General features: G+C 35.0%; 1 protein-coding gene across 1 annotated transcript; it reads right to left on the bottom strand.

Moving 5' to 3' along the window:
• Positions 1-2598: 2598 nt before the first annotated feature.
• LOC148583926 (uncharacterized) lies at positions 2599-4246 on the bottom strand. The gene is made up of 2 exons (XM_088510826.1): positions 3166-4246; positions 2599-2839 (listed from the first exon to the last, which is right to left on the bottom strand). The coding sequence occupies exons 1-2, from the start codon at positions 4244-4246 to the stop codon at positions 2805-2807; spliced, it is 1116 nt and encodes a 371-aa protein (XP_088366952.1). The 3' UTR covers positions 2599-2804.
• Positions 4247-19761: the final 15515 nt, after the last annotated feature.

Raw genomic sequence — 19761 nt, 5'->3', positions numbered from 1 at the left:
TGAAAATATCGGCAAGCTGATGGCTAGCAGGGACGTGAGCTGTAGAGATGATCTTAGCACAGAGTTTTTCACGGACAAGGTGGCAATCAATGTCGATATGCTTCGTTCGTTCGTGAAAAACGGGGTTGGCAGCAATGTGAAGGGCTGCTTTATTGTCACAAAAGAGCTTCATGGGTTGAGAATGAGGAACCCCGAGAGATTGAAGAAGCATCTTGAGCCAAAGGAGTTCACAAGTGGTTGCTGCCATAGCGCGGTATTCAGCTTCTGCGGAAGAGCGGGAGACAGTGGTTTGCTTCTTGGTTCTCCATGAGAGAGGGCTATTGCCAAGTGTAGTAAAATAGCCGGTGGTGGATCGACGAGTGATGGGGCAACTCGCCCAATCTGAGTCTGAGTAACCATAAACTTGGAAGTCACAATCAGTAGGGAAAAAAATACCTTTGCCAGGGGATGATTTGATATAGCGGAGAACTCTGATGGCAGCATCGTAGTGTGGCTGGCGTGGTTGATGCATAAATTGACTCAAAATGTTGACGGAATACACAATGTCGGGCCTAGTGATAGTGAGATAAAGCAAACGGCCCACAAGACGCCGATAAGGGCTAGGATCAAGTAGGGGAGTACCTTCTTCATGTGTAAGCTTGAGATTTTGCTCCATTGGAAAGGTACCTGGCCGAGCACCAAGATGACCACTGTCACTGAGAATATCCAAAGCATATTTTCGTTGATTAAGAAAGATACCGGTTGGTGATCGAGCAACTTCGAGGCCCAAGAAATATTTTAAAGTGCCAAGATCTTTGATGCGAAACTTTTGGGCTAAGAAGTCTTTGAGTTTGCCAATAGAATCCAGATTATTACCAGCCACCAAGATGTCATCGACATAGACAAGAACTATTGTTAAAGAAGGGCCTTGTGACTTAGTGAATAGAGAGTGGTCAGCTGGAGATTGTTGAAAACCAGCCGCAACAAGGACAGAAGAAAATTTGGAAAACCAATTGCGAGAGGCTTGTTTAAGCCCGTAAAGTGATTTGTTGAGACGACAAACTCGATTCTCCCCCTTCTTGCAAAAACCGGGTGGAAGGGTCATGTAGACCTCTTCATCAAGGTCTCCATGCAGGAAAGCATTATGAACATCCAGTTGATGGAGAGACCAATGACGGGCTGCAGCAACGGCAAGGACACAACGAACAGTGACAAGCTTGGCAACAGGTGCAAAGGTATCATGATAATCGAGCCCTTCAATTTGAGTATAGCCTTTAGCCACAAGGCGGGCTTTGTACCTTTCAATGGTGCCATCTGCTCGAAGCTTGGTCTTGAAGACCCATTTACAGCCGATGGGTCGTTTGCCAGATGGTAAGGCTTGAAGTGTCCAAGTATGATTTGCCTCCAAGGCTTGAATTTCAGAAGCCATGGCATCCCGCCAATGTGAGTGTTGGACCGCTTGTGTATAATTGATGGGATCTTTATGGTGAGACAAAGCAGATAAAAAAGCCAAGTGTTTGGGGTGAAAACGATCATATGAAAGAAAATGAGACAGAGAATGGACCATACCTGCCGAGTGCTGATGAGGGGAAGTCGTGATGGACTTGTTAGGTAGAGGCGCACAAATAAAATCCTTCAAATAGGTAGGTCGGGAGATTGTGCGTTGAGGCCGAGTGGGGATGGGTGGTAGTGGGGGTGAAGGGGCAGGAGGTGGTGGTGTGGGTGAAGGCACAGAAGGGGTAAGAGGACAAGATGAGTCAATTGGGTCGGTGGGACTAGGAGCAGAAATGAATGTTGAAGTGGTTGGAGTAGATGGGTTAGGGAGAGAAAGATCCATAGAGGGTAAAGGGATAACAGGTGCACTTGGAGAAGGAGAATGATGTTGGAATGGGAAAACATTCTCAACGAAAGTTACATCTCGAGATATAAAGATTTTCTTAGTAGTTAGATCATATACTCAGTATGCTTTATGGCCAAACGGATAACCAAGGAAGATACATTTGGAGGCACGGGGTGAGAATTTGTCGCGAGATGAACGAAGGGATTGTGCATAGCAAAGGCAGCCAAACACCCGAAGATGATGATATTCGGGAGAGGTATTGAAAAGGAGTTCATGGGGGGATTTGTTTCCAAGGCTAGGGGAGGTGATTCTATTGATGAGATATGTGGCAGTCAAAATACACTCACCCCAAAAAGAGATGGGAAGATGGGCTTGGAAGCGTAAACACCGTGCAACATTGAGTAGGTGTCGATGCTTACGCTCTGCAACTCCATTTTGTTGGGGCGTTTCCACACAAGTGCGCTCATGAATTATACCTTCATCGTGGAAGAATTGTTGGATGCGATGTGATAGAAATTCTTGCCCATTGTCAGTTCGGATGTGTCTAACTGGGCAGGAAAATTGATTTTTGATGAGAAGGCAAAAATGCTTTAAGCAGGAATAAGTTTCAGATTTGAAACGCATAAGATATACCCAAGTGTTGCGTGAATAATCATCAACAACAGTCAAAAAATAATGGGCACCTGTGTGTGAAGGAGTAGGATAACCTCGCCAAATGTCACAATATATTCGAGAAAAAATGGCAGTGCTTTTATTGTGGTTCAATGAAAAAGGGAGACGAGTATGTTTAGCTCGTTGGCATACATCACAGTGAGAACAAGAATTAGGAATAGAAATGAATTTATTCATGCCGGATGGAGATGGATGTCCTAGACGTTGGTGCCACAAAGAGAAGTCAAGATTCTGTTGGGATTGCATGGCAGATGGAATTGCAGAGGAAAGTGGTGTTGCGGATGCCTTGTAGTAGTATAGTCCATCACGAAGTTCACCCATTCCAATCAGCTTCCTCGTGGCTAGGTCCTGGAAGACACAAAAAGTGGAGAAAAAAATAGCAACACAATTTAGAGCACAAGTGATTTTGTTAATAGAAAGGAGATTAAACTTAAAATCAGGGACGCATAAAACATTGGCTATAGTGACAGTGGGGGATAATTTGACAGAGCCAATGTGAGTGATAGGAACGACTTCACCTGTAGGAAGTTTAATGGGGCTAGCATTGCTAACTTCATGAGAAGTCTTGAGGATGGATGGAATAGAGGTCATGTGATCGGATGCTCCACTATCAATGACCCAATCAGATGAATGTGAAGGTGGAATTAAATTACAAGAGGGAGATGGGATATTACCAGCAAGGTTGGCTGAAGGAGTGGGCGAGAGAAGATCCATCAATTGGCGGTACTGTTCAGCAGAGAGACCTGGTATTGAACTTTCACTGGTATGAGATGTTCCTGGTTTTGTAGAGACATGATGAGCAACATAAGGAGAGGATCCTTTTGGGGGGCCGGACTTTTGATTGTTGCGAGAATGATCCCAATTGGATGGATACCCTACGAGCTTATAGCAGACATCTTTCCAATGTCCAAGAGCTCCACAGTGATCGCATTTTGGCCTACCACGTCCTCTGCCTCGTGATTCATTTGGACGAGATTGCGAAAAATTTCGATTTGCTGCCATGGCTATAGAATCAGAATTGGATGTAGGGAGGTGGAGCAATCTCTGTTTTTCTTCTTGATGGATGATGGAATAAACTTTGCCAACGTTGGGAAGAGGATCTACAGCAAGAATCTGACTGCGGATGGAAGCATATGATTCGTTCAATCCCATAAGGAATTGAAAGACACGTTCAACTTCCTGCATTTGGTTGAGTTCTCGCAAGGCACCACAAGAGCATTCTGGGATGGTTGTGAGTGTATTTAACTCATCCCAATATGATTTGATAATGTTATAGTAGGCAGCAATTGACATATGATCTTGGCTCAAGGTAGATATATCTCTTTTTAACTTAAAGATTCGGGGATTATTACCTTGAGAGAAACGTTCTTCTAAGTCGATCCATACCTCTCGAGGATTGTTGCAATAGATGACACTGTTGACGAGCGATTTATCAATGGAGTTAAGGATCCATGACAGCACCATATCATTACATCTTTCCCACATAGGAAGGTCTGTGGAGTTGGCTGGTGGTCGAGTAAGAGAACCATCTACAAAGCCAAATTTGTTTTTGGCATTTAAGGCCATTTTCATGGCTCGCTTCCAGGTGATGTAGTTGTCACCGGTGAGATGGGTAGAACACAAAACTGCTCCTGGATGATCAGCAGAATGGAGATAATATGGAGAAGATTGAAGAGAAACATCACTGGTTGTTGTGTGAGGTGTTTCGTTGTTCAAGGGTGTATGACCCTCCACATTTGTGTGTGACTCGGACATGTTGATGGAGGAAAAAAAATGGAAATCAGAACTGCTCTGATACCATGTTAAGAATTATAACTTGGAACAAGATTGAACAAAGACATGAAAAGAGAATGAATTCTCATATATAATTCTGCATCTTTGAGCTATGTTTTATAGTACATTAAGGGGGACAAAATCCCATAAACTATGGACTAAGAAAAGGAAAATACAATTCAAATATAAAATCTAATAATGACATACAGGTGTGCTTCTATATACATGGGAACTAATTAAGAGAAATAAATGGTAGATAATCAAGGGAGGAATTTCAAGGAATCAAATCATATCTCAATAAGGTTGTTCTCAACTGCTATTATGACTTACATGCGTGGATAGCTGCATGTAAAACAATATGCAACAAAATATTGTCCTTAATTAAGCTATACAAAAAGCATGCTTTTTGTATTTTGCTATATACCCAGAAGACTTTAAGATCCCAGTAAGACGATTGATGCACCTGTGGGTAACGGAGAGTTTCATACAATACGCTGAGCGTAGATTACTGGAGGATGTTGCTGAAATGTGCTTGGAGGAGCTCATTGACCGAAGCTTGATCCAAGTGGCTAGCAAGAGGACAGATGGAGTAAAAACATGTTGTATCCATGATCTTTTGCGAGATTTCTTCATATTAGAGAGCGCGGAAGAGAAGTTTCTTGAGGTTCATTCACTTTATCATCTATCCACCAACAATTCCCGCAGACTATCCATCCAAGGTAACATTCCCCCGATACATGTCTCTAAACCCCTATGTCCCTACATCTGCCCGTTCTTTGTTCTTCTTTTCTGACTCGAATGACAATGATACCTGGACTTGGGTCCAAGAAAACTTCAAATTTATTCGGGTGCTTAATTACGAGGAAGTAGCAATTTCAATCGTGCCCAGAAGCATATATAGCAACATTTGTCCATTTGAGATACTTGAGGATGTGGTGTCTGGAAATTGTTTTACCAGATTCCATTGGCAGCCTTACGAATCTAGAGACTCTTTACATAGATGCCGGTACTGTTCTTGAGAGAGATTTGCTGACAAAGATATTTAAGCTGAAACGTTTAAGAAATCTGTATATGTATAAATACTTGTTACATTTGGATTCAGAGGAAGCTGTAGAGAACCTCCAAATCCTTTACGGCGCAAGAATTGATTATGATCCTCAAAGGCATAGTTTATGTTTCGTACCAGAAAAGTTTCCTAATCTTAGGAAACTGAAAATAGTAATTGATTATAAGTCATTTAACGAGAGGCATGAAGATGTACCTTTTCCAAGCCTCCACCATTTAGCTCAACTTGAAACATTAGCAATTTCTAATTGCCGAATGCTTCCTGATATTGTGAATTCAATTCCATTGAGAATCACCAAACTAAGCTTAACCTGTGTTGAAAGAGTCGGTTATTGAATGAAAGAGCTGGCAAAGTTCCCCAATCTTCGGATACTGAAACTATTTCTTTCGAATACGTCTCTTTTTACATTTGCTGAAAAAATAAAATTGGTTTTTACTTGTTCTCAGAGAACTTCAACGGAAACTGAAATGGCATTCCTTTCTATTGCTCTTACGAAGATGTTCTCTTCAATTGCTATTATGACTTACATGCGCGCATGGCTGCCCCATGCTCTCTTTCTTTTCTGGTCGGCTGGTTTCCAGTTTCACTGTCTTCGAATAATTGGTTTCAAGTTATAGTATTTTGTAATGATAACTTTGAAAACTACTTTTTTTTTTCCATAGTTTTTTTTATGTTCTTCTGTGTTTTACATTTTACGAAGGGCCTTCCACTAAATAAAAACCTGAAAATAGAACTTAAATTTATTGATGCCAAAATGAATTATTTATATATTCAAAAAAAAAATTTTATTTTCTCTTTTGAATATTAACAATTTTTTAAATGACCACAAGAACAAGTAAACAGTTTAAGATATACATATAATGAACCATGCCTTGTAGGAAAAAAAAAATGTTTACAAATTAACATTTTTCATTCATTTGAGCATAATTGATAGTTTGAGTATTAAACTAGTTTCATGTGAGACAGTACGTACTCTTTGGTAGAGAAACTTTTCACGTGTTCTACAATGAGACCTAAATTTGATCACTAAAAGAAAAAGAAAACAAAAGACAAAATAAAAGAATCTGTTGTGTGGGAAATTGAGTACTCGTAGTTGGAATTTTAGTAGGAAGATCTACTTATGTTAAGAGCATTATTAATTTACACTTTTGATCTCATTTTTTATTGTTTTATACTTATAAATCCTAAATTTTTTAAGGGGACATTTCTAAAAGCTCAAAAGATGAGGCCCAAGAGATTTTGGCGCACCTAATTAACATTTGCGCCTAAAGTTCCAAACAAACTCTATATGCACCGAGGCTGACCAAATACAACTCTTTTGTGTGTGTTGTCATACTGGCTTCTTAAAAAACATCTTCATTTCATGAGCCATTTGAAGCCTCTAATCAGGCCCACCTGTAATTTTCAGTCCCAACCTCGATGAATTAAATTGATAAGAAGTATTCTTTAGCATGTCATCCACAAAGGAACGGGAACATCCATCTAGGCCTACAAAAGGCCCAAAATGCAGTGGATTACAGGTTCGGTACCGCAACAAAAAGAGTAATAGTATTGAACTATTGATGATTGGGGGATCACTGAATCAGTGCCATGATGATTGCGATGTAATAAGATCCTGTCTACTTCAATTTTGCCCCTCATATTTGTATTAATAGGCTACTCTTTATTTTAAATGAAATAAAAATTATCTTTCTCCATTTTAGACAATTTAGTCTCACACCACTTCTCATGCTTTACATTTTTTTTTTTGTTTTTTAATCAACATATGTATTTTGTCTAAGTAATTGATTTTTTATGTTTTCTTTTATATTTCACTGTGCCTTTTTTGTCTCATCTCGCCACCTTTTACTTTCGGCCAAAAGATTGACAATGTTGTTTCACAGTTTAACCTACTAATTAATAGTTAGTCATATACAAATACAATATAGATCTGTGTTTTCCTTTCATGAAACTGTGTAATAAAAGTTTAGATGACACATATCCTTATACATTATTGTATACATCATGAGCATGAACTGGCCTCATTCAATGTGGTTTTTAGGCATGCTTCTTGGCATCAAGCAATGAATTGCGATTTTGATGTCCTTCACAACGGCACTTGAGAAGTTGTTCTCTTTATTATTGGATTTTAATCAAATAATTATTTTAAAAGTTATATTATTATTATTATTATTATTATTATTATTATTTTAAAAAAAATGATACTGGCCATGTTTCCCTATCATACTAGACAAGTTTCCTAATGTTAGGAAATTGAAAATACTAATTCAAGCCTCATGGATGTGGAAGGAGAAGCGTGAAGCTAAAGAAGTACGTAGTAGTTTCTTTTCCAAGCCTCGACCATTTAGCTCATATTGAAATATTGAAATTTCAGAATTGCAGAATGTTGCCTGAAAATCCGAATTCATTTCTATTGAGAATCACCGACCAAGCTAACCTTAACACTTAACAGGTGTTGTTTCTAAAGTTAGTAGTGGCGTTAAAATGCTAGGAGAGCTTCCCAATCTTACGGATACTGAAATTGGAAGAAAATTATAATCTATCTTGTATTAGTATTCACGTCATTGCAGATTCGTTTCCTCAACTCCATGTCCTCAAATTAAGTAAATTGAGAATTGAAGAATGGAAACAAGAGAGAGGTGCAATGCGATTATCAAGTGTTGCGATCAATTTACAAGCCCACCAGATCTATTGACTTTGACCACTTTGCAATCTGTGGAGGTGATACAGAGTCCAATATTGGCTACAATGCTTCGTGATCAAGGATTGAGATAGCCTGCGTGCAGGTATTCCCTCTTTTCCTTTTTAGTTCTATTTTTCATTCGAATATGTACATTTGCTGGAAAAAAAAAAAAAAAAAAATCATAAAGTGAGGATTCTCTTGGTAAATTTATCAATTAATTTAATTGCTCCTTCTGTATCTTTTCTAAAATTGTTTATTAACATGATGACAGAGAACTTCAACGGTGTTCCTTTCCATTGCTGTTGTCCACTTCAATTGCTATTACGAGTTACATGCGTGGATAGCTGCCCCCATGCTCTTTGTTTCCTGGTTGGTTTGTTTCAAGTTTCAATGTCTTTCAATAATTGGAGTTTGATAGTCATTTCTGCTCATAACTTTGAAAACTACTTTTGTTTTCTTAGTTTTATTATATTCTTCTTTGTTTTACATTTTGCGAATGGCCTTCCACTAAATAAACCTGAAAATAGAACTTAGATTTATTCATGCCAAGATAACTTTAGTATAAACTGGCAATCTTTGGTAGAGAACTTTTTTCATGTGCTCTACAATAAGACCTAAATTTGTTCGCTAAAAGAAAAGAAAAAAAGAGTCTGCTGAGAGAGAAGAAATTACAAGTGTTTGGGAGAAATTGACTAGTTGCTACAATTTTAGTAGGAAGATTTGCTACTGATAAGAGCATTATTAATTTACACTTTTGATCTCATTTTTGGTTGTTTTATGCATAATCCTAGAATTTTTAAGCGGGCATTTCTAAAAGGGCAATATTAGGTATTCTTCTAGTGTTCTCCTGGTGTCCTCCCAACTGTGAAGTGACTTTTAAAATTATCGTTGAATTTGAGATTATCATTATTGACTTTTAATCTATTGGTGGTTTTAAAAGTCACATCACAGTTAGGAGGATACCAGGAGAACACTAAAAAAATACCTAGCATTTTCCTTTCTAAAAACTCGAAAGATGAAGCCCAAAAGATTATGGTGCACTAGATTAACATTAGCATCTAGGTTTTCAAAATAACTATGGCCCGAGGCCCAAATACAACTTTTGTGTATGTATGTGCTGTCTTACTGGTTTCTAAAGAAACAAAAATTATTTCCCTTGGACCCTTCTCTTGTTCTAAGACAAGACATTATCTATTTAGTCAGTTTAAATGATTACCCGCCGGTGACAAATGACAATGCCATCAAGAGGAATGAAAGGTCTCGACGCGCATGAACTTTACTTTTGAGATGTAATTAGGATAGTAAAACAAGTACAAATAAATGACAACTTCGTGTGTGTTTGTTTTACACGTGTTGTCTTGCAGACTTTTGCTAGGTAAACTTCTATTCAGGATTATTCATGGGGAATCAAGTGCCACCAGTACATTAAAAAGTAAAAAGTGTTCTTTAACGGTTTGGTTGATACAATGATCATGTACACCAAATGTTCGATGTCGTTGGAGACTTGTAAAAAGGTTAAGGGTTAGACTGATACACCAGTAATTATGGGTATAATCACTGTCGATACTTAAGTTAGAGAAAGAGAATTTGAATACAAGAAAAAAATATATAAAACTAGCATATAAGTGATGTGGTTTGTTTTGCCTATTGTAGAATTTTCCGTCCTTAGGTGGTAAGTGGGCTTGATAAGGCAAATGCGAACTGCCACAAGAATATCCATATCGAATACGTGGTGTATCTTCATAATTTAATTTTATTTTTAACGTTAAATTCGTAGGCCTTTCTTCCTTAGTAAATGGGTTTGGAATTGCAAGGCATTTAAGACTTTATACCTTGGTTTCCTTGGAGAGAATATCATAAACTGGATAGGTGGTTCAGTTGATGAGTTCCAAATCATTCATCGTCTGAATTGTATCCAATAAATCCTCAATGACCATCAGTTTTGCGGATCAAGATTTCTTACAATTTCTTTGAAATTGTAGATTATCAAATTATGTAATTTAGGTCGTTTTTAGGTATCGAAACACTTGAAAAATGCTATATATTAAAAATGTGGCATGTTATCAAGGTAACTAAAAAGAATTTTCCTTCCAAAATGCTTCATCTTCACTTTTGTAGAAACACATTTTCTTCATAAAATCAAAAAACAATTTTTTGCTCAAAGTTTTTTTACAACATAGAGAACAAAAATCTCATGAAAATATACTCAATTTTCAACTCTAACATACCATATTTTTAATAGGTGGCATTTTTTATGCATATCGGATAGTTATTTTTCATAATTTTATGCTTTAAGTCATGGCCGTCCGGGCGGCCAAAAGTCCCGTCCGGACGGGCCGCCATAATGTTTAGGGTTTTCATGTTTTAGGGTTTCGGTGCCGTAAGGTTTCACTCATTTATGTTGTGGCCGTCCAGACGGACTTATGCCGTCTGAACGAGCTCCGTATAAGTCCAATTTCGAGTTTATTTCATATTTTAATTAGGTTTAGGGTTTGGGGGCCTATAAATACATGCTTATAACATCTAGAAACATAGTTGTTATTTTTAAATCAGTTTTGTTCAATAAGAAACTTCAGAGTTGAATGTTCTTCTGTTCTCCTTCAAAACCTAGAGAGCATCTAGCTTTATGAAGAAGATTTCCTTAGATCATTAATAAACTCAAGATCTAGAAGTACATATCTGCTGCTTATTGATGTTCTTCATTGCAGAACATTAAGTCACGCTGTATCAATTTTCTAATCGTTTTGATGCCTAAAAATGATCAAAATTGCATAATTTAAGAATTTACTATTTTTTAAAAATCATAGGAGATCCTAATCACAGTTATGCATACCTTCAAGGATCAAAACCGCTAAGAGTGATAAAAGCATGACACAAAAAATAGTGAAAAATAATATTCGTTAAGATTATGGGGTACTTCATGTTTTTTTTCTTTTTTTTTTTTTTTTCACTATATAAAAGTTATTCCTTTTATTTTTAAATGTTATCTCTTTAAACTAACATCACAATTTTAGTGTTATTGACCCACTACCAAGTCTTTCTTTATACACTTATACCCAAAAGTCCTTAAAACGTACAACTCAACTCGGGCAGCCATTGAGCATGAAAGGCAGAAGCTACCCAAAATGCGTATCTTTTATTTATCAAGAATGGGTCTTGTTATATTGTGAAAGGGATGTGGTGGTGGAAGGCTGGAACTGGAAGCAACTTTCTTGAGCCTCTAAAATACATTATCAAAAAATTAAGAAACAGAGTTAGTGTACGAACATATCTTTCCAAAATCAGTGACGTCAACAATGGCGTTTTCTGAAATTCACGTGTTTTAGGAGAAATTGACTAGTGATTATAAATTTAGTCGGAAGATCTGCTAATGTTAAGAACATTATTAATTTACACTTTTTATCTCATTTTTGGTCGTTTTATACACAATCCTATATTTTTTTAAGGGAACATTTCTAAAGCTCAAAGGATGAGGCTCAAGAGACTGGACATGATTCAATTCAAAAAGAACAGAAGAGGATTCGGTTCTTTATAAGAGAATTCAATTCTTTATAACATGAGAGAAAGATGATAATTTCACTTTTTGTTTTAATTATTTTGTCCTCGTGTTATAAGGAAAAAGAACAGGAGAGATTATGGTGCACAGGATTGAAATTTTCACCTACGGCTCCATGCAAACTATTCAATTCCTACAATATTTGTGTGTGCTGTCTCACTGTCTTCTTAAAAACCAAAATCATTTCATCAAAATGCCAATATCTAAATATAATATTTTATAAAATTCGTATGGCAATATCTAAATAGCCTTTAGATCGATCAACCCTTCTAATTATCTCACAGCTTTTTCCACATGGAAATGCAAATCATACGAAACCGGATAAAGCTACGAACACGTGAGTTAACTTCGGAGAGAATTAAAGGATATAATCCCTTTCCTCAAAATGCCATAGAGTATTTTCAGAGAATGAGAGCTTTGTGTGCAATGGAAGGAGAATTGGACAAAGCTCTGGGATCGTGAGATAATGTGGGAAACCTAAGCTGTAAAGCCATGGCCAACGCTGCTCATGAGCTCTCCTCGTTTCTTGCGTATTTTATGTAATTTCGTCAAACACACTTGACTTATCCCGTTTTGTAGCAGAAAATCCGGTTCTTAACCTGCATTAATTAAGATTAATCAAGAATGATTAAAAAAGAAAAAATCTCTCTAAAATCTTTTGAAAAAGGTAGAAGTTGATCATCTATTTATGAGCATCAGATATAGGGTGCGTGATTCGCATGTGAGCATTTTTTTTTTTAATAATAATTTATCACTTGCAATTACAACTTTATAATTCAAATATTAACTTTTGTTTGACATATACAACAAACAAGAACATAAGAGTTCCTTTTTTGTTACATGCAATTTCGGTAAACATATGTACATGTTTGATCGTGTCTGTCTTTCACAGATCTACATTAATTGTTAAGATTATTTAAATGGGCTTTATTTTAATAGTACCATTCTGGAATGAGTCCAAGTTAATTTAATATTCTGGTGTTCATCATAAATAATTGGGCCTATGTTGGAATAACTAATTAAAGTGTTTTTATATTATATATCCAGGCCTTGTCCATTTCTAGAAGATGACATGGCATACCCAGGTTCTCTCAAGTATAAAGAGCATATGAGTCGTTAGGCTATCGCTTTGTCTTTTTAACTTCTTGAAGCCCAGGTCCACCAGAAAAAGTACATCAATTTTTTTTTTTTTTCTTCCTGTTTTTGGAGTGTTTTGCTTTCTCAGTCATCTTTGAACGTAACTCTACCTTTGGAAATTTTATTTTCCCTAAATTGCTTGATGATTTACTTTGGAGGACAATAATACTACCGAAGGGGCCGAAGGGCCTTTAAGGCTTTGACTGCTAAGAAGCTTAAGAAGTCCAAGAAGCCTTCAAAGTATGTCCAAATCAGGGAGCCTCAAATTAAAAGATGCCCATTTCAGCCAAGTTGATACCAAATACGACAGCCCAGCCCGAGAGCATCAGGCTAAGGGTATACCCTTGCTCAAGAAAAACTCCCTGCAATTGATTTCTCCATTGCTAGCTTACTCAAGTGCCTACTCATTCCAATTTCCGTGCTTGTTTATGGTTCTTTTGGAACCATAAGCAAAACCATTGCCTGCTATTTGGTTCTTTTGGACCTGATCCAAAATTTATTTCTATATTTGTATTGTGTTTACTATTTGGACTTTGTTGTTGGGTGCTCACCCCTTTTATAGTCGATTAATCCTGTAATCTAAAAACAAAAAAAAAAACCATCCTCTTTTTCTGAGGAAGGGATCTTCACATCAATAACAAATTATTGACGAAAGTCCCTAAAATCCTAGATAATAATGATAGGAGGGATGCAATGGGTATATATAAGGAGAGGAGGTTATTCATCTTCAAAAGACATAATTTCTTCTAAACTACCCTTTTTATTCAGCTTTTTCTCTCTCAAAAGCCTTTAATAACTTGGGCATCGGATTGCCCTAGTCCTCTGAGATTGATGGTTTTCTGATGACTCTTTTATTTTACAGGAACTTCTTTGTCGGCTCGGCTGTTCAGAAAAATGCTTTACCATACTCTAAGGAATCTGTAGCATGCTTATGGGTTTATTTAAAATGATTTGTTAGGACTTAGGAGGGGTTATGCAATCTAAGTTTCAGATGTATGTAGTACCAGTACTTGTAGTTTGTGTCTCCATTGGGCAAAAATTTAAGGTTTAAACTGACTCTATACGTTATTTTTAGGTACAAGTAATTGCAGATTCATTTCCTCAAACTCCCAAGTTCTCAAATTGATAAGTTAGAGAATTGAAGAATGGAAACAGCCAAAGAAATGCACTAGCCCACCAAATTTATGGGTTGCGATAAATGTACTTGCCCACCAGAATTATTAAGTTTTACCACTTTGCGATCAATGAACGGGGTCCATAGCCAAAGATTGGCTATAATGTCAATTCTATAAGTACGACTCTAACTCTCGTTATAGCATTACTCTCTTGAAATTGCATACAAATTATAATTCTTTGAGAGAAATTGACTAGTACTACACAAAATTGCCGTTTTAGTGACGTGTCTACAATAACATTTTTTTTAAAAAAAAAAATTTAACACGTCACTATTAAAAATTAACATGTCACCAATTTAAAAAATCATTAAAAAAATTTTGAGTGGGAGAAAATTAAACCAAAAAAATGAAAAAAAAAAAAATTGTAACGTATTAAATGTTGGCACGTGCCACTTAAAAAAAAAAAAAAACTTCAATTAAACGTTTGCTGGAGTCATTGATGTTTCCTAAGAGCCTTTTTTTTTTTTTTTTTTTTTTTTTTTTTCAAGGTCGGGAAAGGGCGAAAGGGAAAGAGCCTGGTTGATTTTGTGGGAAATAGAGCTTCTTTTATAAAATAAAAATTCTTAAGAATTTTAGAAAAAGTTTTGTTTTTAAGCTTATATTAAAATACAGTTTTTGGAAAAAATAAAAAGCATTTTTTTAAAAACAAACATACTTATTTTTACTGGATACAATTTTTTATTTACTAAAAATATTTTTTTAAAGATAATTGTAAAATCAATATATGTGATTGGCCTAAATTCAAAATTGCTCTCTATTGTATAAAAAATAATTTAGAGGTATTTAGGATAGGCCAAAATAACAATTTAGTCTTTACAATCAAATTCTCTCAAAATACTTGACGGATGACATACGTTACTCTTATATATATATATATATATAACAACAAAAATTTAAAACTTAAAAAGTTTTTTTTTTTTTTTAAAAAAAAAAGGTGGCAACTATCCTGATGCTCGCAATTGAGAGCCACAGACATTGGCAAAGTGATTTTAAAACAAAGTAAGGACACAAGCCCTAGAGCCCTGGTCTCATCTTTTGATTATGATAAAGATGAATTAGAAGAACCCATACAGCAGACTATTATAATTAGCAATAGTCTACAGACGCATGCACAATCAGAAAGCAGGCACTAAAGCAAATTAAAAATTAAAGATCAAGGTCCCAAGTACATGTTTTGATGAAGAGCCTAGTGACTTTGATGAAGATATTCTTTCTAAGCAAATGAGTAAAAGTGCCTCACATTATATTAGCCATCTAAAATGCATTTTAGATGCGTTTGTGAACGGTGTCATGCTATATATTCAATATCTATATAAATTATTTACTGGGTTAAATACTAAATACTTCATGGGGTTTTATAACTTTATTTTTTCTTCCTGAGGTGGCCTAGTCACCCCTATGGCCTCGGCCGCCCTCAAATGGAGCCACTCCCAATTTTTTTTGTTTTTTTTTTATTTAAAAAAAATAAAATAAATAAATAAATAAGTGACACGTGTTAACATTTGATTGATCCACATGGATTTTCGTTAAGTCAATTGACATAAGGACTAATTTGGTCTATTATCAAAATCACATGGGCCTCTTGTGATAAAAATCAAACCCTCAGGGAGAAAAAATAAAATTATAAAACCCCAGGTATTTAGTATTTAACCCTATTTACTATTTCTTTCTCTCCCTCTATCTTTCTTTAATATTTTCTTTTTTCTTTTTTATTTATTCTTTCCCTCCAACAATTTTGCCTCCTGCCTCTCTCTCCTTTCAAGCAACGATTTGTGTTATTGATTAACATACTTGTGTGCAGATACACATTCTTGCACAGATCTTATTGAGAGTTTATTAAGTTAGAAAAATATATAACCATTTTTTTTTAAAAAAAAAAAAAAAAAAAAAAAAAAAAGAGCGTTAAAATAGAAGAAGAACGGTTTGAAAGAAATATGGTAAAAAAAAATATACAATGTTCAGAAAAGAAATAAAAAAGTTAAAAATAGTAAAAAAATTAAATAATATAAAAAAAGAATAAATAATCAAATGTATAGTGCATTTCAAAGTACATTAGTAAAACTAAATAAAATAAGTTTTAATTAATATTTTGCATAAAAATTTAAATAAAGCAATGTGAGTGCTTTAGTGTATGACAAATGCATGTGGCATTAAATAATTGTTCCCTCGGTCACTCATTTCACAGAAAATATAACAATTCTAGATTAAATTGACAGGATGAAACGTTGCTCGGCCACTCATTTCCCCGCATGTGAAACTGTTCTACATCTCAAATTCTAACCAAAAGGAATGGCGGAGCAACGTTTGATCCAGTCAATCTAATCTGCAATTATTGTCTTTTTTTGTGAAATTTCCTTCTCCGTCTTTGTCAACAAAGACACAGTGGTAGAGCAACGTTGCTCTACCACGTTGACAGTATCAAACGTTGCTCTACCACTCCTTTGTCAATCTAATCTGCAATTGTTGTCTTTTTTGTGAAATTTCCGTCTCCGTCTTTGTCAACAAATACAGAGTGGTAGAGCAACGTTGCTCTACCACGTTGACAGTATCAAACGTTGCTCTACCACTCCTTTGTCAATCGAAATTTCACAAAAAAGACAACAATTGCAGATTAGATTGACAGTATCAAACGTTGCTCTACCACTCCGTTCCCCGCATGGTTTCTCTTCAGCATCTCAAATTCTAACTAAAAGGAGTGGCTGAGCAACGTTTCATCCCGTCTATCTAATCTAATCTAATCTAATCTAATATATAATAGGAGAGTTTTAGACAGGAAAGTTTAAGAGTTTGACACGTGGCATTCTAATTATCTGACAAATCATTATATTAAATGAAACTGTGTGTTTAAATATTTTTAAGTTTTAAGTAGAATGGGCTAATATCATGACATGTGTCATTTCATTTAAAATGAAAACACATGTTTTTTTTCAAACTACCCACTTTCTCAATCTTAACTGCCATATCTAATCTGATCTAATATATATATCTAATCTAATCTAATCTAATCATCTAATCATCATCATATATATGAAAGCGGAGTTTTAACATAGAGAGGCTAATATCGCGACATGTGGCGTCTTTTTATGAAGACAATTGTCCAGGTTTAAGTGTAAAACAAACGTTTAGTTTTTTTTTTTTTTTTTTTGAACAAAAACAAAGCTTTGGTGAAACGTTGTACCTTCAATTATTTTCAAAAAATAACTTATCCAATAAATAGTAAATCAAACCTCTTTTAAAACCACGTATCTAAATCAAACCTATTTTCCAGACCTCTCTCCTCACTTTGCTTCTCTTAAACGTCTATGGCATGCGGTTATTCCAATATAGAGCATCTCAAGGGGACAACTATGGAGAAGAAGATGGCTTCGGGATGTTCTACATGATGCAGGGGGACCTCCATGCCCGAATTCCCACAACCAACAACTAATACACGCTCCCCACTATAACTCTCGCCGGATTTGTAGTCACAAGCATGCATGACGTCGCCACCAAACTCTTCGAAGCCTTCAAACTTCGGCACCACTTTCTCTACATTCTCACTGTTGGTTGGCCACCACGAGCCACCGGCAAATGTACTCAACTTGATCGCCATGGTTGTTTGAACTGCTTTCTCTATTGGTTTGGATCCTCCACAAACCAAAAGTTTCGGCATACTTAGTAGACTGCACTATTTCATTGAAGTGTTTCGTATAGGATTCAAGGTAGTCGATAAACTGATATTTTGTGGGATATTCCAAAAACTCCTTCAGGAATGGAAAGTTGGGTAGTTGGCAAAATTGTTTGGGGAGATGAAGCTAGCTTGAGGCGATCGTACGTTTGGTTTTGCCACAGAGAGGCAAAGCAAAAGCAATCAGAAATGAAGAGAAAGAAAAGCAATCAGAAATTAAGAGAGAAAGAAAAAGGAGAACCATCACGGTTAGGCTCTCATCCAATCGAGTTTTGAAGGTTCCCATTTTTTTCACTTAAATAAATTTGGATTTTTATTTTTTTAAAATTCTTTGTGATGTATATTTCGGTAGTTGTTGGTGTCAATTTGATTAGGAAAATTACTCTTTTCAAATTCGTCAATTTTGAACTTGGTTTAAAACACCATGTTTTATACTTTCGCTCCAACACCACTTCCCCTCATTTTCACGCATAGAAATTTGGATTTTTCTTTTTTCTTTTTTGGTGACGTGCATTTCGGTAGTTGATGCCAATATGATTAAGAAAATTCCTCTTTTCAAATTCGTCAGTTTTGGACTTGGTTTAAAACACCATGTTTCACACTTTTACTCAAATGCCACTTCCCCTATTTTTCACGTATAGAAATTTGGATTTTTTTTTTTTTTTTTTTGTGATGTATATTTCAGTAGTTGTTGGTGCAAATTTGATTAATAAAATTACTCTTTTAAAATTCGTTTTGGACTTGGTTTAAAACACTATGTTTCACACTTTTACTCAAACACCACTTCCCCTCTTTTCCACGTATAGAAATTTGGATTTTTCTTTTTCTTTTTTGGTGATGTATATTTCGGTAGTTGTTGGTGCCAATTTGACTAAGAAAATTACTCGATCTTTTCAAATTCGTCAGTTTTTGACTTGGTTTAAAACACCATATTTCACACTTTTACTTAAACACCACTTCCCCTCTTTTTCATGAATAGAAATTTAGATTTTTTTTAATTTAATTTTTTTTTCTTTCTATTATATTCTTCATTTATGATGTATATTTTGGTAGTTGTTGGTGCTAATTTGATTAAGAAAATTACTCTTTTCAAATTCGTTTTGGATTTGGTTTAAAACACCATGTTTCACACTTTCACTCAAACACCAGTACCACTTCCCCTCTTTTTCACGTATAAAAATTTGGATTTTTTATTTTTTATTTATTCAAAGCGAGAAAGGGGATTTGGATTTGGTTTAAAACACCATGTTTCACACTTTTACTCAAACACCAAATTCCCTCTCATTAAACGTAAGTTTTAAACTAAATGTCATATTTACATTTCGAATGTAAGTTTTGCATTGAAATCTCAAATATATCTGTCTCACCCTTAACTTCGACGAATTTTCAGTTTCTTTCCCTAATCAATAGAGATTCATGAGGATGTATTTTGTTTGTTAAATGTAGGTTACTTTACATTTGCAGCCCCCTTAAAAAAGAATGATAAATAAAGCATTTGTTTCTTTATTTTTTATTGTTTTGTGTTATTTTTTGTACTAACTTTTATATTATTTTTTTAACTTTTGTTCTAAAAGTAGTTTCATTTATTATTATATATTGAGATTTGAGAAGATGTTTAGAAAAAAAATTATGTATTTGACATGACTTTTTTGTATACATGTGAATTTAATTGGAACCAAGAAAGTACACAGAAAAGAAATTAATTTATTTTCTATTATATTACTATTTTTCATTTTTCTGCAACAAATACAAAAAGACAATTAATTTATGTTATATTAATATTAATTTTGATTAAGTCCTGGAAATTGTATTTGTAGATCGTGTTGAAAGATAATGGTAAATAACGTAATAGAGAAAGATAAATAATCCATTTGTTATTTTTATTATATGTTGCTCTACACTTTGAATTCCATTTTTTGTCCTTATTGGTTGATTAAATTTTTATATTATATTTTTTTTTGTCTAAAATTAGTTTCTTTTATGTTATAATTAAATTGATCACTTATTTCACTAATTGGTTTATGTTTAAGATGATCAGGATAAGTATTAGAATATCATCTTTAAGAATCATGTGTTATCTAACCTACTGAATTTAGTTTCGATTTATCCATTACAACTGCTCTAACAACCGATCGAGAATATATATAAAATTCTAATCCATATTGCAACGCATTCCATGCATGTGAATGTAACTTCTTTTTTTTAAAAAAAAA

The sequence above is a fragment of the Corylus avellana genome, chromosome 9 (genome assembly GCF_965113065.1).
Source record: "Corylus avellana chromosome 9, dhCorAvel1.hap1.2, whole genome shotgun sequence".
Classification (NCBI taxonomy): Eukaryota; Viridiplantae; Streptophyta; class Magnoliopsida; order Fagales; family Betulaceae; genus Corylus; species Corylus avellana.
This window is presented reverse-complemented; position numbering and strand designations above follow the sequence as displayed.